The sequence below is a fragment of the Buteo buteo genome, chromosome Z (assembly GCF_964188355.1).
Source record: "Buteo buteo chromosome Z, bButBut1.hap1.1, whole genome shotgun sequence".
NCBI classification, from domain to species: domain Eukaryota; kingdom Metazoa; phylum Chordata; class Aves; order Accipitriformes; family Accipitridae; genus Buteo; species Buteo buteo.
This window is the reverse complement of record NC_134204.1, coordinates 89,177,923-89,200,203: the sequence shown is the minus strand read 5'-3', so window position 1 is coordinate 89,200,203 and position 22,281 is coordinate 89,177,923. Positions and strand designations below refer to the sequence as shown.

The 22,281-nt window shown below is 41.3% G+C and overlaps 1 protein-coding gene across 2 annotated transcripts in view; it reads right to left on the bottom strand.

Annotated features, from left to right (window-relative positions):
- LOC142027398 (leucine-rich repeat and fibronectin type III domain-containing protein 1-like protein) overlaps nucleotides 1–22,281 on the bottom strand; it is a 56,132-nt gene that overhangs the window by 4,963 nt on the left and 28,888 nt on the right. Inside the window, exons 1-3 of one of the 2 annotated variants that reach the window (XM_075021521.1) lie at nucleotides 15,256–15,345; nucleotides 11,785–12,021; nucleotides 6,082–7,476 (exon numbers count right to left, since the gene is read on the bottom strand). In XM_075021521.1, coding sequence (XP_074877622.1) covers nucleotides 6,082–7,476; nucleotides 11,785–11,822 — 1,433 coding nt within the window. In that variant the 5' untranslated portion in view covers nucleotides 11,823–12,021; nucleotides 15,256–15,345. Of the gene's footprint in view, nucleotides 1–6,081; nucleotides 7,477–11,784; nucleotides 12,022–15,255; nucleotides 15,346–22,281 lie in introns of those variants that run through there. The other variant, XM_075021522.1, reaches the window with a different exon arrangement.

The following is a 22,281-nucleotide window of genomic DNA, read 5'->3' as shown; positions in this document are numbered from 1 at the left end:
AAGTAAAGCCCTTTGGTAAAAGCTCAACCGTAAAACCTGCTCACAAAACTTCTGACAAAACATCATTTTGTGAGATTGGAAATATTTCCTAGCAACTTTGTCAACAACAACAAAATAAACTGAGCAGCTCAAAATCGAGATGGAGTCTTTTGTTTGGACTCTAATTGATCAATGATACTGCCCATAGGAAAGTGTAATACTGTGGCCAGAGTGCCTCAACTTAATCACTTTTACTTTGGCCAGTCCCCAATCCAACACAACCATTTTGAAGGTTTGAAAACCAGAATTTCTTTTCTGCCATTTCAACTGTTCAGTTGGGAAGGGAAGGATGGGGATGAAAGGAAGGGATGGGGAATTTGATGTGTGGGAGGGACCCCAGTGACAGGAGGTCTTTTTGAACTGATTCTGTCAACAAACTCCTGAGCACCCAGTTTACTCAGCTGATTAAAGGGATTAAAAAGCAATCAGTATAGAGACTGTTTTTTTCACAGAAACACCCACTGAGACCCAAATACAATCTATGACATCTGTGGAAGTAAAAACAACAACAACAACAACCACCATCCTAAGATAGCATAAAATCCTAGACCGTTACTGAACCTAGGCTGCTGGCTGCATTTTTCAAAAGAATTATTTTCACATGGTTCATGCTACAGTCTGGAAACAAAATGATCGTGCACCAGAAGATACAGACAGTTATGAAGCATTGATGGCAGGTTTCTTATTTATCGAACTTTCACAAAAATCATGCCAAAATTTTTGATAGAAGCAATGACAGCAATTGATTCTTATTCATACTATTCTTAAAAAAACCCCATACTTCTGCATCAACAGTACGAAAGGAAACAGGGATGTTTTCCACCTCAAAAAAAAGCACAGCATCTTAAATGTTTGCGAAACAAGACATTGATATTTCACGTTTGAAAGATCTCTCCATAATGCAACAACTACCATCCATCATTTGGATCTGCAGGGTCTTTGATAAACCATGATGCAGCTCCAGCAGCAATCAGGTGGGCAGCCCCATTAACAAAGATCACGGGGCATGGGAAGGAGGGGAATGAAAATGCAGAAGTGACTCTGCGGTTTGAGGAAACCAACTTTGTAAGGGTAATCCTGATTAACTGAGCATGCAGTCAACTATGAGAATGTAAGGTTTTTCCTCAGAAAGGGAAACCTAAAGAAGAGGTTTCCAAGGAGAAACACCCTGAAAACTGCCATGACAACTGCTACATTGCAAGATAAGGAAAAAAAGATACCAAAATTAAAGCCAAAGAGTGACAAGTCGTGATATTTACAGATGTCAGATGGCTCCTATATTTCTGGACTTCCATCGCTATATCCACCTTTTTGAGGAATGCCTGCTGGCTAGGTGAAGAAATGCAAACATGACCATTTGGTCCAAGATTTCCTCCTGACAAACAGCCACCGCTGATGTGCAGGCTTGCTGGATAACCACGGCAATCCTGACGTACTCCCAAATCACTACAGTTACTGCACGCGCACGCAGCAGCCCCACCGGTTGAGAGGCATGTTGCACCCCCTGCAAAACTGAGTCCATCCCTGCAGTGCACGTGCAGGGTTCAGCGTGCCAAGGGCATGCAGAAGGGAAACACAAAGTCTTATGGCATGTGCCTGACATGAGGAGCTATAAAACCTCTTTCAAACTTCACTCTTTGAAATCTAGCATGGTCCTGAGGCTTTCCATTGCACTGCACTGAACTAATTTAAGAATTTTTGAGCAGACGTAGCGTGGCTGATTCCAACTGCTTTTCACGCAACAGATGTAATCATTGCTATATTGATCTGGCAATATATCACCTTTTCCCCAAGAGTGACAGCTCTGCCCTTTAAACAACAGTACTTTGTACTCCATCTTAAAAGTGGTCTGCCTCTCAATTTCTAAGTTTTCCTCTCAACAGAGAAAACAAGGACATATTATCAGCAGTTTTATGCAATATATAGTCTCTCAATTATCTATAGAGAAGCATCACTATTAAATACTCATCTTCTATTTTATAGCATGTAGTTGCAGCTAATTAAAGTTAGATGATCACTAGCTGTTAAAGATTAAATTCAATGCTTAGGAGACTGTTGCCTTTGATGTTATGAGATCCAGCTTCTAATTGACTAGGGCATCAATCAGATTGTTATGAAGCATTAGTAATCTGCTGCTTATATCAACTGCGGTAAAAATTGAAGTTTAGCCAGCCTAGCTCAGACATACAAAATCACTTTTTTATCTTTAATTTGCTGGCCATTTGAGGAAACACTGGTAGACAAAATAGGAGCACCTGCAGTTCCCTTCAGGGCATTTTGAGCATCAGTTGCTGCCCCACTTCTCTTTTGCATAGCAAACAAGGCTACAAGAGAGAGGTCACCCAGGGTCCTGTGGAGATGAGCCTTTTATCCCATAACCTAACGCAAGGATTCATCTTCATAAAGATACATATGAACTCTATCAGCATACAAAAGAGGAGCATTTTCATCTATACGTACACACAAACACGTGTGCGCATCATGACAAAGCAGCAATAAAATAGCATGGTTTCTCTCCGAGATTAATTATTGCTTTCTAAAGCTTGTATAATATTTGTCATTACTATTTTAGTATCGAAAGGTCAGTTCTGCTGATATCTCTTCCCCAAGACTAGCACTAGAAACCTGGGCAGGACACTTGAGCAATGACAGTTAAACTAAAATTATAGCATTGTGAAGTCCAAATTGCGCAGGAACTGTAATCGGCATCAAGACTGTAAGCTGTTTAAAGAACACAGATCCGTTTATATCTCAGAGAAGGAAAAGCTGCACAAAGTGGCTATTACAATTCTTGATTCACTCTATACATGGCTGTACAACAGTTTCTGACCTTTCTTCCAAAACCAAACAAGGCTCTTACTTTCAATACTGATGCTTTCTGCAAATTGCTACCTGCACCTTAATTTACCAACTGTGGATTGTTGCTACTCATCTTGCCAGATGCTTCACTCTGATGCAATTTTCTTTCTTCAGAGCTAATGTCTGCCTTCAATTTTGGTAACCCCTGTCCCAGGAGATGGGTCAGTGTGATAGTTTCCATTTCACAGAAAGAGAGGAGTTAAGTGACTCACCTGAGGCAACAGTAACTGGCAGAGCCAGAAGCACAACTCCTATTTTCTTTTCCACATTCACCACTGGGAAAATCGCTGTGTGGCCATATGTTGTGAATCTCCCAAACTGGGAACAACAAGGAGCAATTATGGTGCACTTATGTGCAAGTGTACACAGGCAGTGTAACCATGTGCAGGGCATGTACGTTATTCTCACATACACCAACGGATAGTTTGATTGCAGTCCAAAGGTAAAATTAGGAAGAATATCGTCTCCCTCCCTTCACCTCCATAGGCTCCTAGCATGGGCACAGATTAACACACACTTACCCACACTTACCTATCCAGAGGGAGAAGGAAAGGGAAAGATGAGGAAAAATAAAGGAGTCAAAGGAGCAACTTAAATTTGCAAGATAAAGCAAAGTTGCCATAGCAACTGCTTTTCCCATGGTACAGCTCAACTTGACAGAAGCGACAGGTTTCTGATGCATCCTGCACCGCTTAATACTTTTTCCAGGCAGCAAGCTATCGCCTGCCAGAAATAAATTACACAGTGTCCTCTAGGCAGAAGGAAGCTTTTCACCTTCTGTAAAACTCCTTTGGCAGCACTGAAGCACGGCCACTGCTGGGTACACTACTGCACATCTATTTACATCTTCGTATATCAACAGACTGACTCCGTGAAAGACATGTTTGTATACCTTACTAGAAACATGGAGTCTGAGAGGCGTCTTGACCATGCAAAGGGTCAGCAAACAAACCAGGGAGCTCCTGTTTCTCCAGTGCACATTAACACGCTCAACTTAAAAAATTCCGACATCTATAGCATAACTTGACGTAGCAGTTGTTCAGATAACTGCAAATGCAGAATTGCTGCCCAATTATGATTCCTCTCACTTTAGCACAAAACTTCCTTTAAGGATCTATATTTGATGATTACTCACTGTGGGAACTGAATGAGAACGCACAAATTTTCATCTTTGAGATGCCCATTATGCTACAGTCTATTACATTGTATTATTTGAAATAGCTGCTCTGTGATTTGAAGCGTCAAGTATTTTATGGTTTTGTTACCAACCTGAGTGTTTCAGTTCACAGGAATCTGGGCTAAGAAAGGGGCATGGAAATATAGTATTCTTCCCCATTTCTTCTTTAGGAACGAGGCCGTTCAGCAGCAGCAGTATTCAAGTCTATAGATTCATTAACAAGCTACCACGCTAGTCACTGATTTATTTTTAGAGACTTTGGGAAGTTTAAAACTCACTGAGAATGAATAGCTGCAATTGTGTGAAGGCTGCCAAATTGGCTGACCAGCCGTTATGGCAAAGGATGAAAAATCCCATTAAACACCTCTCTTAAACTACTGGCCATGCCTGCGATGCACCTACCAGCTCTAGCTGCTTCTCACTTTGCTTGCTTCACTTCACTTTCTAGTGGGAGAACTGAATAAAATCCCTTTAGAAACCCCAGTCACAGCTATCGAGGCATCTCTGCTTCACATTTCCCTTCATTTCGCAACTTTGTGCTTCTCTCAAACAGCAATGTCACAAACGTTGTCACAGCTGACAATTAAATGAGGCTTCATCTTCCAGCCGGCTCCTCGCCATCCCTGTCAGATCCCAACAAGGCATCCTCCTACCCCCTCTTAAGAGACCCTTGCTTACCCTGAGACCTCCTGCTTCCTTTCTAGCTCGTAGCTGTGACAACGGGAGGATGGATGGCATCCTTCCTCAAAGAGGCTCTGGGGATGGGCGTTTTAACACGAGACTTCTGAAAATCCCAAGTGACTGTAAAGTGAAACGTCTGTTTCAAGGACTTCATGCCATTTTCATACACAGTTCCTTTTTTTTTTTTTTTTTACAATAATTTGCTTGCAATGGTAGGTATTTGAAATAGGAATCGCAGCAGAATGACTATCCTGCATTCCTTTCCTTAGGGGACTGCTTACCAAAGCACTAGATTTGAACCCAGACTTTCAGGTATATTACTGAAGCTATTAGATATCATTCTCCTTTCACTTACTCCACTCCAAACTTTAGTGCAACCGGTGGCATTACATTAGAAATAATCATTATCACTCATTAGAAAAATCATTATCACTCTGTTTAGAGAAGCTATCATCCTTATGAAGCACACAATTATGAAACACTAAATCCAAATCAAATGCTAGCTCCCACTTTCAAGTCATTCTACCCCTCCTTATCCCTTCCACCCCTGGTTAATCCCAAACAAAAGCCTATAAACAGAAAGGCATATAATCAGAAAGTCAACCAGCCCTGCATGAGGGAACAGCTATAAACGTAATCTGCATGCTGTCCATGGAGACTTAAATAGTTATTCCCAAGTAAATTTTACTCCAGCGGACAAATGTGAAAACCACACAAATACATAACCTAAAACTTTCCATGCGATGTCCAATTCATACCAGTGAGTTTTATGCACATGACACCACAAAAGTGGAGAAAAGGAAATGCGCAGCAACTGATACAGGCTGAAGGTTTGGCTTAACATGGTAAGGCCATAGCTATATAGGCAGAACATTGCTTTGGGCATCTCGCAACTTTGGGCATCTTGATTTCTTTTCTCTTCCCCATATTTTTAAGTAAAATAATTACACTTAATCAGCATAAAAGGTAACTAAAATCTCCCTCTCAATTTCCTTAAATGTTAACAACTAAGATATTGCTCATCAGCATCACTTGGTCCATTAAACCGGACTATGAAACTTAATTATGTCTGTAAAGAGTTTAGAGATCCTCAAGAGGCAGCACAGAAGCAGATGTATTATTAGTTTTAATAGTGTAACTCCTCAACAACAGGAGTTTAATGAGCAAAGACTAAGGCAGCCATTGCCTCCTCATCCCCCCATTTACAGTTACTCTTTGCAGGATAGCTCTTATTACACAGAATATGTCAAACTATGCTCTCCTGTTTTCTTACTTCCACTGCCTACTTCACAGAGGTATGAGCATGGGAATGTGAGCAGCATTACCTGTACACTAGTATGTCGTCAGCAGAACTGTTATACTGAATCTGGTACATTCGAATCCCAGGGAGGTGGTGCTGAGAAGGCCACTGGATAAGAGCAGAAGATGATGTCAGCTCAGCAACCATGACCACCTTCTCTTGCTGAGCCTTCGTTTCGTTTGGAAAGCTGGACTTGGCAGATATGAGAATATCTGAGGGGCCAGGCTCTGCATCTTTATCGCAGTTGGTACTGTTAGCAAGGTTAGGGTATGGGGTAACAAGGAGTTCAACTGGAGCCGTCGACTCTCCCGCAGCATTTGATGCTATGCAGGTGAACGTGCCCTTGTCAGTCAAAGAAGTAACCAAAATATCCAGAGTACCATTCTCATAAGAAATCGTCCTAGTCGTGTTAGAGACCAGCTTCCCATCAGGTGAGATCCAGCGAACGTAGGGATCTGGGTCGCCAACAGCTTTGCATTTCAAAGAGACGCTTTGGCCTTCCGTCACTGTTAGTTTTGGGGTTCGATGCGTTATCATTGGGGGTTCACAGACAAATTCCTCCTCTTTAATAGACCAAAAGTATTTGCCCATCAGTTCTGGTGGAGAGGCGCAGGTTTCTAGATCATCTTCTCTGGTGAGACGTCTCAGCCACACAAGTTCACAGTTGCAGTGCAAAGGATTCCCTCCAAAGCTAAGCACAAGGGATGAGAGCGGAGATCCTTTAGACTTGGCGTACACTGGTATTCTGGAAAACAAAGGGTCAGGAGGGATCTTTTTCAACTTGTTGGAGGTCATGTCTAGACGGGCAAGTTTGTGAAGGTTTGAGAAGATTCCCTCTGGCACAAACTCAATGAGATTATGATCCAAACTGACTGTATTGACATTAGAAAGTTTGGCAATTGTTTCCCAAGGAACGTTAACAAGATTGTTGTAGGACAGATCCAGGTCTTCAATTGTTTCAATAAAGTCATCCAACGACCCAGGAGAGATATAGTTTAATTGATTGTTACTGAGTATTAAATGTCGAAGGTTAATTAAACCTTTGAAATGATCTTCATTGATGTAGGTCAGTCTATTACTATCCAAGTGTAAGGCGTGAAGGCCTTTAAGATCAAAAAATGCATAAGGCATGATTTGACTTATTGTATTCCTTGATAGTGTCAAATGAATTAGATTAGTCATGTTTGCAAAATCTTTTCTCCTAAGTGTAGTGATAAAGTTATCCATTAACCTTAGTTCGGCTGTTCTCCTGTCAATACTGGGGGGCACAAAGAGAAGCCCCGTCTTCGTACAGAGAATTGTGAAGGATGGAGACAGGTTTTGACACATGCATCTTTTGGGACACATCATGGCCTTCACGGCTGTGCTAATAACCAGTAGATAGACAACCAGCCTTTCCATCGTAAGAAAAATAACAGACCTAAAGAGGGGGGGGGGGGGGGAAAAAGAAAAAATCCATGTAAATGTATTTTAATTGGGCATTAGAAATAGGTTTACATTGAAGTTTTCATTACAAGTCTGCCCATGCAAACTGGAAACACCTTCCAAGACAATAATAAAATTACTGGTAATATTAACTTGGATGTTTTTAGAGCTAAGAGCTTCTAGTTTTGTGCTAGTTTGGCTCCACTTTCTTCCTGACAGCAACACTTAGATTGACTGTGAGGCAACAGTCCATCACTACTGCTTCTCCAGGATGCACTAACAGGGTTATCTACCTACTAGCAGCTCTTCCCAACCAACAGTGTTGACAGTTGTACTTTAATAGGTGGAACAAAGCAAGATGTGAAGCTGATACTTGGTGAGAGGAATGTGTGTGGGGGGGAAGCAAATAAATATACAAGATTTTTTAGGTTAAAAATACCATCTACATAACTTTCTCTACACACATCTGACTATTTGCTGGGGCTAGAACCTCATTTCAACCTGCATATCACTTCCTCACTTTGTGATTATGCTCCCCTCACTTTCTTGCCATTATAGATGTCCAACAACTTTTTTGTCTTACACCTCAAGCTCATCTATGCCCCTCCTCAGTTTGACCTGTACCGAGCAGTGAGCTTTTTGTAGAAACGCATGTTTTAAGGACAAGGGTTTTTTTCCCCAGGAGGTGGCAGGGGTCTAAAACTTCTACAGCGAATAAGAAGGAGAAATACATTCAAAGGCACTTCTGAAAAGCAAGGCTGTGTTCAATCACAGAAGCAGGTATATATTTTTTTTTCTGTGCAGCACAGGTAGCAGCTTTAGAAAAATAAATTTCGTAATTGCACATGCGTTTGGTCAATGAAATTATCTCTGTGAAATCTCATGTATGCCAGGTTATTTCCCATTGTACTTGAAGTGCTTGCCTCCTATACCAAGGGTAGATTTTCATTTCTACTTTACCTCCAGCTGGCTGGAAAATTGCTAAGTGTAGTGACTCAAGAAACAACAAAGGCGAAAACTCCCAATCTGCAATGTAAAGGACTCAAACTATGTGTTTTGTGAGAGTGCCCTGGTACAACCCAATTCCAAACTCTAGCTGGCGAATCCTACTCCAAAAGAAGGGCAGTGGTCGTTTTGCAAATGAGCCCATGTAGTTGTACTTCACATCTAAGTTCTAGCACACTAGAGATCACAGCTGATTAAAGTTAGTTCCACGTGACAATTCCTTCATATAGTGGGTAAATGCAGTGTAAAAATAATCAACCCCTGCCTTTGAGCACAAGCAATGCAACACAAGACATCATCCTCAGTTTAGCACAAAGTTGGGGACAACATAATCTGCTGAGTCAGCTATCTGTAAAAGAGACTACCAAAGCTTTTGGTTACAAGAACACAATTTGCTCTAAGTCAGCAGAATCTTACGGTAGGTTTGTGGGTTTAGTGGGGTTTTTTTGTTTGTTTATTTGTTTTTTGTTGGCTTGGTTTGTTTCACTTTAATGATTTCCACGAGCTAGAGCACCTCTACAGGGCAACAGATCTTTGAGATACAGAATTACAGTATCACAGTTGCAGAGTCTGGAAATCAGTTTGGTTAGATCAAATTTAAAGCTCGACAGAGGGGAAAAAAGTTATTAAAATCAATCCATTGCTTATACAGTATTATTACTTCAATTCAGAGAGCATGAAACTCAGTCTAAACCTCTTAACCATTGCTACATATTCATTTGTTAGAGGTTAATCTTTAGTCGTATGCAATTCTGACCAAGTCTCTGCAACTGCAAAGTATTTTGTAAAAAGTAAACAAAAAAGAGACAACCCAATCAACCAAACCCTCTCCAAAACCTCTGAATGGTTAGAGCACAGACACTATGAGAGGCGGAGAGGACAGGGCTTAATCAGCCTGGAGAAGAGAAGGCTTTGGTGGACCCTGTCGTAGGAACCTTCTTGTACCTCCGAGGAGTTTATCAGGAAGATGGAGCCAGGCTCATCACAGCGGTTCATGATGGGAGATCAAAAGACAAGGGGCAGAAATTAATACAATTAAGGTTGAAGCTGGAGATGAGGAAAAAAAATCTTCTGGAAGCAGTTTGTCTGGAAAGGTTGTGGGACCTCCATTTTGGGATGAGGTGACTGGACAAAGCCGTGATGCCAGAGCTGACCCTGCTTTCAGCAGGAGATGGGACTACAGACCCTCGGACTTCTTCCCACCTCTGTTATCCTGTGACCTAATAACCATGAGAACCTCCACGTTTTTCACATTTCAGCTGTAGCTCTACAAACTGTAGCCTCTGCCTGTCTGATTTTTAGTGCTGGTTTCAAACTCCAATTCCAAATGTCGCTTTTTATATTTAAGACTGTCAGTTCTATGCAGAAAATGATACATTTTCTGTTAAGAACAACAGAGCTAGGAAAACAAATACTACAGTAGAGTTTGCACAAAGCAAGTTCACTTTATACTTACAATTTTTTTCTAATAAACATCCTCTTAGTAATGTCTTGCTTCCTGATTAATTTTTTCTCAACAGCTTTTATAATATTTAATATAGTCCACTACAAGCTTTATCTTCCAAGTATTTCCTTTTTTAAGAAACCGATTTCCACTGTCACTCTGTCCTATGCTCTGAACCCTTCTTGCCTCTAATGGCTCCATCTTTTCACTTCTGCTAGGTACAAATGATTAATGGATGCACAACTATCCAAAACCAGGCTGCTGTGCAATATTGTAATTCCCTTGTTTTGTCATTAGCAAATATTAATGCAACATTAATGGATTAACTGCCATCTGGGTTGTAAGAAACCAGGACAAAACCACCTCACTTAAACCATTATTCTGTTAAAAAAAAAAAAATTAAATGTTACTAATGTGAAACCATGGCACTAAAATGAATGATTTTAAAGCCAACAATGAACATAGTACAACTACTCTTACAAACTATATAACCATCGCAAAGAAAGGGTGACTTGTAAAGAAAAACTGCATATAAGTGAATTACTGCTGTTGCTCTGGATTCTTGGTAAAAGCAGGTTTGGCACTATCACCTAAAAACTGCATCAGGAACATACCTGACTGCATGGTAATACAGTAGTATTTTTAAAGACAGTTTAATCCACACCACCTCAACAGAAGGCAGTAAAAGAAATAAATTTCATGCTTATAAGACTACCCACGGATGTAGGACATGCAGGAAAAAAAATTTCTCTGAACTGTTGCTTATTGACTCATTTCCTCAATTACCATCTGCACGGTTGCAGCTTAAAGTTCATGCAAAAAAAAAAAAAAAATCGGTTGAGGTAGTCATTTAATTGCAAAGTAATGAAGACCTATAGAATAGAATACTTCCAGTTGGGAGGGACCTGCAACAGGGGGGTCATGTTAAAAATATGTGCAGAGACAGGTTTTTTTTCTGTTTTCCTACAGCAAAACATTACTAGGTGACCACTACCTATCATTTGTAGTCGAAATGGCATTTAAAGGAAGGGATATTTAATTCCAGCAATTCGCAGCTATTGGCCTATTAACTTTGTTCTGTTGGAAGGAATTCAGGTTGCCTCTGCTGTAAATATAACATTTTCAACAGCTTTAAATTGATACCGTGGTATAGAGATTTCTTACACTCTGCAAAACACACACTGTGTGAATAATGATGCGTAAAGACACTGTTTAACCAGCTTTAAGGAAGAAACTCCATCTTCCAAAAAATGGTCCTTTGTCAAGTGCCTTTACTGGGGAATGGCACCTTTCTCCAACACAAAGCATACTTATTTCAGTGTAATCTGTTTCCTTTTCTTGCACCTAGCTATTCATTTTACTGGAATTATTAGCAACATATATTCAAGCACATGGTTTCCAGCCTATACTTGTTTAAGCTGCATCTATTTGGCATTCATCTGCATCTTTCCGTGGGGTTTAAGGGGTGTACCTACGTCTGTTTTTTTGGTTCATTCTCCAGTGAATGGGGTTCCTGACTCACGTGTTGAACATCATTGCCAACTATTCTACGCCCAGATGTATGCCATGTCTAATACCGTCATCACCTCCGCCTTTGCCTGTTCAAAGAAACGTCTTCCTGCTATTTTTGAGCATGCACTAAAGGCTTGCTAAATCTGTTATTCTCTTATCTACACCATTTAATTGCTCGGCACTGGCCTCACACAGTACCCTGAATACAAAAGCTGCAGCTGCATCAGCTTCTGATCATACTCAGGTCTGTCCGAGAGAGACCTTGGCTCCCTACGGCACAGAAATTTTGATATAGAGAGCGTGGCAAATAGAGACTAGGTATTAGAAATAGCTATTTCATACCTTGCACCCTCATCACAGAGAAACACAGTCCGAGACATTTCATCCACCCAAGCATTGCTTTTCCAACAAACAAAATTAAATCTGATACAGGAGATATTTCAGCAGAGGCTATCCACTGTTGAGTCTGGCCGAGATGAGCAGACTGTGCTCTGACATATTTCAAACGCAGATTGTTTGACTGTCAGACTGCTGTGACGACCTGGTTGCTGCACAAGACAGGGGCTCGCCATCAGCATCCTTAGAAGAAAAAAACAAAAGCTTTTTCTTGAGGGAAGCTTTATGATTATCCTTTTCTGATCCAGAGTTAACCACTACATTGGAAAAAAAGTCTTTTTAATTTACCAACAATTAATAATGTGCTTAATTTAGTGTTACTTGCCTTACCTGTAGGTGAGCAAGAAACACTTCCAGTAAGTGTTTAAGAAGTATCTTGTTAATTTTCCTTCTTTTTTTTTTTTTTCTTTTCCAAGACCACTGGAAGTAAATCTCCAGACACACTTGAGCACAGAGCAGATTAGCTGCAAATCTGGTAGCCAGCATTTGTCCAACCCCAAATTACCATAATTAATATTAATACCATAATTAATATTAATCCTAGGATTTTTTTTGTAATTTTTTTTTTAAATCTAGTTCACAGCATAAAAGGAAAACCAAACCATCTAATGTTAAAAATAACAAAATATAGAATATTTATTCTTTTTCCTGGCATTATTCTTCAGACACATCAACTATGCAGGTGAACTCATTTGCGTTTTCCTTTTTCACCAGAACGTGGCACAAATAACATCCACCTGTGCACGGTTATTGCCTGCCACTCCTCAGGTGGATGGCACTGGGGAAGTGTATTTATAATGCACAAAAATCACTTTTCCAATCCCCACTATAGAGGTGCAGAATAAGAAAACCAGAAGTAAAAGCATAGCAATAACTTTCATCTCCACATTCATTTTTGCCTTACCTACTTCAGTCATCCGTCAAGTGTGTTAGCGAACCTGAAAATAATTTTTTCTGTTTGTTTGTTTTGTGGTTTTGTAGTTGTTGTTGGTTTTGTCATCCCATTGCCTCCCCCCCCCCCAACTAGTTTCTGTCCCATTTCCTAAACTTTAGTGCATACCATATACTGAGGAAGGTATAGAAGGAATTACCAACAAAAGGTTAAGTGCTTTATGGATTTATTGTGTGAGTATCTGCACTCCCTCTGTCTCTGTCTCTCTCTTTCCTTTCTCTAAGGGCCAGAGAGCTCATGATGAGCTGTGCTGATCTTCCCCACCCCGCCCCCGAAAATCCTGAACTGGAGCCATTAAATCTGTGGTTGAGGTAGCCAGGACACCAATGTAAATTAGGGAACAGAAATAGCTCCTGTGGGTTTTGATGAATGGTCCAAGGTCTCCTGAAGATGTACCTGATGAAAAGCGGGGAGTGAATTATGTATTGATGTTTTATTTAAGGGTAGAGCAGCTTCTGGTGCAGAGAGTCTGGAGGTAATGCTACTTCAGAGTGGCCACACTGATAAACGAGCTATTCTTAGCCACGCTCTATGTCTTTCACAGAGGCTACACTCAGACACAGCCAATATTAGCAATTAGAAGCATTCATTCTTTATTGGAAGATCTATTATGAATTGCAACACATCCCACCGCCAAGTCCTAGCACATTGTACCTAGCAAAGTGTTTCAGTACACATAAAATCGTATTGGTTTTTATCTCCCTGGCTTCACCACCTGCTGCTTGTACTGGGGAATTTGGTGGACAAACAGTTCCACCTTCGGCTGATCTGAATGTCACGCTGCAGGCGATGCTCTGTTAGCAAGAGCAGCACCTCCCTGGGGACCGCTGAAAATCTGGGAGAATCACAGAGAGTTTTCCTATCATTCCCACTAGAGCAAGGACTGTTTGAGATTATCTGACTCTTAACAGCCCCTATTTGACAACAAAACTCTTGGAAATACATAAAGCATGTTGTTCTGATGGACAGTGAATTTCAGATGAACATGCATTTTTTTGGGACATCGATTCTTTCAATTCTTAAGATAAACAAACAAGCATAATTAATGTTAAACAACCAAGACAACTGCTCAAAAATATTCCTTCCGAGGGAAGGACATAATGATCATAGTAGAAAAATGCTGTACAGTTTAGATCACACCTTCTTACTCAGGAAAGGCAAGTTAGATCCCTGATGGAACAGGTCCTTAGCCCCATTGGGTCTGGTGGATTAATGCCAGCAAAATCATGAAAAGTTTGTAGCTCCATGTCAGAAATGGCAAGTCAGAACTTCCCCACCAGGAGGTGGAAAAGTTGAAGCCTTTTATCAAAGCAAAAATACTGCTCTTTGAGTGTCTCGAAATTTAGGAAAAGAGGCATGATAGAAGCAGAGGACTGTGTAAAACACCATGCACCAACCTCCAAAGAAAATCACAGCTCCAGCTTTAAGACTCTCTCAACTCCTCAAAGAGATTGTTGGAGTTTTTATTTTAGGATAGTCTTGAAGCAATTTGGTGACATATTTTACAAGACAATAAAAACCACAAATGGCTCTTTATGACACTGAAAAGGGAAACTTTTGCTGCTTAAACCAAAATCATCTTATTAGAAGGGCCTGGGTAGACCTTTCGTGGATAGTTTCTAGACATACTTTAACCACTGTAACATAAAATGCCATAAAATATCCCTCTCTGGGTAAAGAGGATGGGAAGATGAGTCAAGGGTCTTAAGTCTCCATAGTGTATAACTTCATTCTGATATGGACAGTTAATATTTGGAGTAGGGTTAATTGCCCCTCACTCATTTAACATCAAGTATTTGGATACGCAATGAAGCATCCCTGCGCATTCTGCAGTCTTGCCTAATCCAGTCACTCCGGCATGGTCCTAATTTCTAAGGTGAGTTTAGTTTCCTGTCATCACAACAAACTGTGATGCCTTCTAAAACAGTTTTCTGAACAACAAGGAAGGAAGAAAAAAAGGAAGTGAATAGAAAAGGAAGGAAGAAAAAAAGGAAGGAAATAGAAAAGGAAGGAAGAAAAAAAGGAAGGAAGAAAAAAGGCAGAAAAAAGGAAGGCAGAAAAAAGGAAGGCAGAAAAAAGGAAGGCAGAAAAAAGGAAGGCAGAAAAGGAAGAAAGGCAGAAAAAAGGAAGAAAGGCAGAAAAAAAAAGAGAAGAAAAAAAAGAAAAAAAAAAAAAAAAAGAGGTATGCAGTCTTGCATGCTGTCCTGGTTTCAGCTGGGGTGCTTAGTTGCTGGCTGGGGTTAAACCCCGACACATGCCTATGTAAAACCCTTGACATGAAGCTTTGTTAGTGCAATTGCTGTTAACACTGAGGGAGAAGGGATTGCCCAAAGCTCCACGAGTCTCTGTGTAGAAGCCAGCGATCTAAGGCACCGATGCTAAAAATAGCAAAAAGGGGTCAATTACGAATGGCATACTGCCGAAGTGCCGCAGTGCTGGGAGCTGCGGCATCCCGATAAACGTACCTGCGAAAGACGGCACATCTCCCTGCAGGCTTCAGAGACAGATACCGCTGCTTTGCATAAAAGACAAGCGACAGGGTTGTCTGACTTCCACTGAAGCGATGCTCACACGGCAGCTGCATGAAATACAACAAACTCAACTTTGTGGCAGCCCTCAGACAAAGGACTTTGCGACAAAACTCTTAGCACTGAATTTGCATTTCCTTCTTGTGGCCAACAGGTTGAGGGAGGGGATTCTGCCCCTTTACTCCGCTCTGATGAGATCCCAGCTCTGGGGTCCTTGGTACAGGAAAGACATGGACCTGCTTGAGCGGGTCCAGAGGAGGCCACGAAGATGATCCGAGGGCTGGAACACCTCTCTTGTGAGGACAAGCTGAGACAGTTGGGGTTGTTCAGCTTGGAGAAGAGAAGGCTCGAGGGAGACCTCATTGCCGTCTTTCAATACTTAAAGGAGGCTTAGAAGAAAGATGGGGACAAATTTTTTAGTAGGGCTTGTTGCGATAGGACAAGGGGCAATAGTTTTAAATTAAGAGGGTAGATTCAGACTAGATATAAGGAATAAATTTTTTACGATGAGGGTGGTGAGACACTGGAACAGGTTGCCCAGATCGGTGGTCAATGCCCCCTCCCTGGAAACACTCAAGGTCTATGAACATTCTATGATGATTCTATGATTCTACTTACACTGGTGTAACATAGAGGTGATAGCCACTTTCTTTCATCACAAGGCAGCTTTCAAGAGGGGTGTGAAACCATTGCAAGGGCTTACAACACCTCATGACCACTTCAGCCAAACCTGCATGAAACTCCCCTGAGATCACACCTGTGACCTTCCACATTTAGGTTTACAAACAGCACACACAATGCAAATTGTGCTGCACTCTATGATCTGACACAGAGGGATACCTACAGACTACCAAAGTCTGATATTAGTGCATTTTTTCAGTGAAAGCTCTCACACAATTATCAGCAAGGACAATTCACTGTGTGTTTACTATATTAGCTATTGTAGTGTTTCCAAAAGAATTAACAAATTTATTTATGATTTTTCCCTTTATGAAATTACCCACTCCATTCCAAACAATGATTACAGAACACAAGCAAGTTCTGGTATTTCTTTTGACTAATTCAGTGCAACTAGCTGTTTATCTTGACAGGCTGCAGAAATAGGCTGGCAGTTCTCATGCAGTTCAACAAGGGGAAGAAGTGCAAAGTCCCACACCTGGGGAGGATCAACCCCCTGCACCAGTCTATGCCAAAAGAACCTAGGGAGAATTTTGTATGAAGAATTAAAACCAAGTATTCTACAGCTCACTGCAAAAGCTCTTCTGACTCCAGTCTTGGCTGCAAGAAGAAATTGTCCCAGCACTTAAGTTTCGTGGCACCTCTTGGATGATCTTGACTTATCGGTCAAGACTGCTGGAATCGCATTTTATCACTGCATAGCAACCCCAAAGGAATTACAGTATTGCCATTAAAGCACTACACATTTTCATAAATATTCATGAAGTTCAACAAGGCCAAGTGCAAGGTCCTGCACATGGGTCAGGGCAATCCCAAGCACAAATACAGGCTGGGCAGAGAATGGATTGAGAGCAGCCCTGAGAAGGATTTGGGGGTGTTGGCTGACAAGAAGCTCAACATGACCTGGCAATGTGCGCTCGCAAGCCAGAAAGCCAACTGTATCCTCGGCTGCATCAAAAGAAGAGTCGCAGGAGGTGATTCTCCCCCTCTACTCCACTCTCATGAGACCCCCACCTGAAGTACTGTGTTCAGCTGTAGGGCCCCCAGCATAAGAAAGACGTGGACCTGTGCGAGTGGGTCCAGAGGAGGGCCATGAACATGATCAGAGGGCTGGAGCACCTCTCCTATGAAGACAGTTGGGGCTGGGGTCTGAAAGAGCTGGGGTTGTTCAGCCTGGAGAAGAGAAGGCTCCGGGAACACCTTATAACAGCCTTCCAGTACGTAAAGGGGGCCTACGAGAAAGCTCGAGAGGGACTTTTTAGAAGGTCATGTAGTGATAGGACAAGGGGTAATGGCTTTAAACTGAAAGAGAGTAGATTTAGATCAGATGTAAGGAAGAAATTTGTCACGGTGAGAGTGGTGAGACACTGGAACAGGTTGCCCAGAGAAGCTGTGGATGCCCCATCCATGGAAGTGTTCAAGGCCAGGTTGGATGGGGCTTTGAGCAACCTGGTCTGGTGGAAGGTGTCCCTGCCCATGTCAGGGGAGGTGGAACTAGACGATCTTTAAGGTCGCTTCCAACCCAAACTGTTCTATGATTCTGTAGGAGGAAATATATTGAGACAGCTCTATTATGCTGTTAAAAAGACTCACAGACTCTCTTAAAGCAGTCTTAATGAAAGAGTGGAAACAAGCGGTGGCAGGAGGTCAAGCGAATGTCAGACATGAGTAAGGGGAAAACAAATTAGAAATTTATTACTCAGTCTTTGAATACAAGACAGTTCTTCAAACCACAAGAACTCACCCACTTTCTCTGCAAAACAAATGGAAAAATGCGTTTACTGTTCACCAAACCATGCTCAAAGGACTGACATTAATTGCGGGATTTTGATAGCACTTAGCCCTTCTGCAAGCTATTTAAAAGACCGATTTCATCACACTAAGTCCTCTATCAATTATTATTCCTTTCCAGCGATGATTCATGAACTCTCACGTTTGACATGTATTTGTATACCTTAGAGTGAGGTGTTTGCTGTTGGCAACAGGCAGTAGGAAGGGACAATGCAGCCCTTTCCCAATGCCTTGAGGAGCAGAATCCCCGTTGCTATTAGCTGGGGATCCACCTGCAATGGCAACCCCTAATTGCACGGCTGTTACATGAGCTTTCCTAGCAGAACTGTGAAAATTCTTCTGAGTTCAAAACTGGAAGGCAGATGTTTGGGAAGTACCTGGAAAACTGCAGAGTTTTCTCTGCGGAGAAGAATCCAGAGTTCTGCACAATTATTTACTAACTTTATGAATTAATAAAACCTCTTGCATGGGAAAGAGCTTTGGCATCGCGACTGGAAGTGGCAGTGCTGTGCCTGTGCACTGGGTCTCTGTTACAAGGCTGTAAAATGAAATCTTGGGTGCGCAGCTACGGTTGTACAACAATACATGCACAGTCCCCAGTAGGAAACTGCTCTAGGATAAAGCAGATGAAATACCAGCAGTTGGGCTTTACTTGCTAACTACTTGTATAAACATTCATATTGCAAATAACATCAAACCATTGAAATGCAAACTAAACAAACACCACCAAAACCTACCACACACACTACAGCAATTTGTCCCCACATAATATTACTTTCTGAAACCAATTCTGCAGCCTTTCCCATTCTTGCTATCATTACGGACCATTAATTCACACTAACCAGACCACAGTCATTATGCAACTTGATATTATTTGGAAATATATTCAGCTGCAACGTTAAGCAAACTGCATGGAATAAGCTGTAGAAGATTGACGCCCTAAACCATACTATGACAGACTGAGCAGGGAACACAAAAAATATTGACCTTACTTGCAGGCTTCTTCAGTGGCATTAAAAATCCTGAATAATCATTTAGGTTGGAAAAGACCTTTAAGATCATCGAGTCCAACCATAAACCTAACACTGCCAATTCCACCACTAAACCACGTCCCTAAGCACCAGTCACGTTTCGCACCACAGATACTACAAACTGCTATTGCTGCTGGAAAGAGAATAACATCTACTTCTCCCAGTGCCATCCGCTGCCTCTACTTAGAGACCATTTCCCAGCCTCTTAAAATGTCAGCACGGTGCCTGTCCCACGTGAATTGTGACCTCAAACCAAACAGCACTGTCTGCAGGCCAAGCCTGCACGGGAACCCACCGAGATGAACATAAGGACCGGCTGTAGGAGATGCTGTGGATGACTCAGGTTGGAGCATTCTTTGCTTTGAGTCACTGTTGAATCAACGTCGGATTGTGATACTACGTGTCACAGTGCTGCCTTCTTAAAAAGAAATCATTATGCCTCAGCTCTTCTCTCTTGCATTACTGAAAGAGGGAAAAGTGGGATTTCTATGAAGGGAAACAACAAGTAATGAAGTGTCCACCTACTACTATTAGGCATTTGCTATGAGAAGATGTTCAACACTAAGTGTTAAAACTCTACTGTTTCCACTCTTTAACTAGCCCAAAATGTTTTACAATTGATGACAGCTAATGACACTTATAACAAGGCTGGCAGACAATAATTTCATTACAAATCCCATGCCACCACTGTTCCCACCATTCAAAGTCTAACAAGCATAAAATTGCATGCTCAGTATGTATGCAGGCAGGTATGTCATTACTCTTGACAAAGAAATGATAGTATTTGTAGAAAGTATGTTAACAAAAGAATAATATTCATATGAAAATCAGCTTTGGTTCAATATGAAGAAAGTGAGTTGCATAGAAAAATATGTCTTTTTCTACAGAAATATTCCATTCTTCTCAAACTTCCCTTCTTCCTAGTAGTTGTTAGCACATTGAAGACTAGTCACTTAGCAATGGATTTCAGCACAACCATCATGAAGCTAATCACTCTCCTCCTTTCTAACTCTGTACTAGGGAGCTGAGATCAACTTAACATCATGATTTTTTTTTCCTCCCTTTATGCAATTCCTTTCACCTTTACACAGTGCAAGATAAATCAAGTTACCCCTCTGTGGGTGCCCAAAATGTAGTCCCTAATAACAAGGAGGCTGCTTTAAACTGTTTCAGCAAGACTTTAAATAAATGTCTTTGCTCAAAAGGAAAGAAAGTACTCTACACTTAAACTGTAGTCCTGCCCATTTGTATTTGAGGAATTAATTGGAACATCCCGATTGGTTTAATATGAATGCATTTTAACAACTCATTCATTGCTGGCACTGACAGAGGTATACTTGAGACAAATCAGTCTACTGGGATGGAAAGACTCTTCTGTAATGCAGTAAAGCGTGCTTTATCAGCTGATCTCTGCAATGCATCACTGAAAGCCATTTTGTTAGCCACTGGGAAGTCTCTCTTGTTGAAAACTGGCAGTGATACTTCCTCACTCTCCCTCTCAATTGCTGTTTCATCTCTGAAGAGCATGCAACTGCCTTTATCTCTTGACAGCTCTGAGTATTTCTAAGGCAGTAGCACCTAAAGAGAACAACTATTCTGGGCTGCAAAGGGTTATCAGGTGAAAGCTAAGCATGTTCCTCTGAAATGTGATGCACACCTCACTTTGGGACAGGGCTTAGGCATGACCAGCCCAGAGATAAACAAAGATTTTGACTATAAGCAGAGGACCATTTGGTTTGTACCACTTGACACCTTCCTCTTCTGTTTAAGAACAAGCACGTTGTAATTTCTTTATCAAAGCAGCATCCCAAATTCCAATGCATTTGGGGGGCCCCACAAGCTCTACTGCCGTCATGACGAGGCAATGCACCATCTGCAGATAGCACGGCAAATGAGGCAGGACGAAGAACGACCAACAAAATGCAATCAACACATGATAGGGCTCTGCTTTGCAACACAAGTTCAACATTTGGGGCTTTTTTTCAGTGTTTCCCCATCATCTCTGCCTTCTGCCCTGCTGCTGGGACTTAAATCCACAGAAGAGCTGGGAGGAAGAAAAAAACGCCAGTCTCGGTCATGTGCTGCACAAAGTAACAAAACCATATCACAAAGCCAAGCATTCTTGCCCAGCATGCATCAGTTTCCAGAGAGACTTATAAACCCCTCGGCATCAAGATTAATGACTTTTTTTTTTTTAATTGCAGTTGTTCAGAACAATTGTGCAAAGTTTACTGTGTGTTCCTTTCCTCTTGGCTCGCAATTTCTTCTATTAGCTTGAAGCAGGATCTCTCTCTACCACCTTCCCTGATTAATGCAGAAAAATCAGGAAGCCATAGGTGCCAAAAATCAGAAGTTTGTAAGAAAATACTTCTTGCTGAGCGCACTTGTCAGGGGATGCCACTTCGGTCAGCATAGCAATCAGAAACAAGTCCACTGTAAACATATATATACAGCAGTTATAAAGGCTGGCACTTTACTGTGCCTTGCCCAAAGGTCCCAAATTACACGTTAAAAAGTGCAAGGTATTCCTGAGCCTTTGTGATAATTACCAGCTCATCTATTTTCTCCTTGATTGCCAAATGGTTTAGCTTTACAGCCCCAAAATGCAGAGGGTCAGTGAATAGCTTCTAGCAATTGCCTTGGCATTACCAAAATGCACCTTCTTTGGTTCTCCTACAACCCAGCAGTCCTGCTCTTCCCTTCACCTCAGACCAGCCTAATATCAAGAAGGCCTTTAGGATTATTGCATTTAAGTGCATCTCACCAGATAACTGCACTGTGCAAGGAAGCAATGGAATATTTCCCTTTATTAATGTAAAGCTATAGAGACTGTTCATAATCCCGTGTGCTGCTTATTAATCAGCCCATGCTACACATGGAACTTACTCAACAGGCTCTACCATTATTCTTAATTTGCCTTAATAACTGGGATGGTGTTCAAGAAGCATATTTGTGCTGCAGATAGAAAATTCTTGTAGCAAGGCAAAGATATGCTGAGAAGCAATTTGATCCAAATGGATCTTGCTGGTTATATATTCAAAGATGACATATTAGTTCAAAAAATTCATCAAGACAATTAACACACACTTCAGACATCTGTACAAACCAAAACTCTTCAAGAAGATTGTTAATGTACTACCACGTGGTGGTGTGCATGAGTTTTATTCCAGCTTAAACTGTATTTGTTGCTGGCCAGAACATGTTGAAAAGCTGATACGCTGCCTTTGAAGGACAAAAAGGATGCCAAAAGTTAATCTAGACTGACATTTTTATTCAAAACACAAAAGATACAGCAGACTGGGGAAATAAAAGAAACTAGCATGTTAAGTGTCTCTTTGACCTTTGTAGATAAAGGATTCAGAAGCATTTGGGGGACAAAAAAAAAAAAAAAAAAGAAATATCAAGCTCCTCAAAGCTTTTAGCAAACTGAGCATCAGAAGTTACCACCATTCCCTTCAGAAAT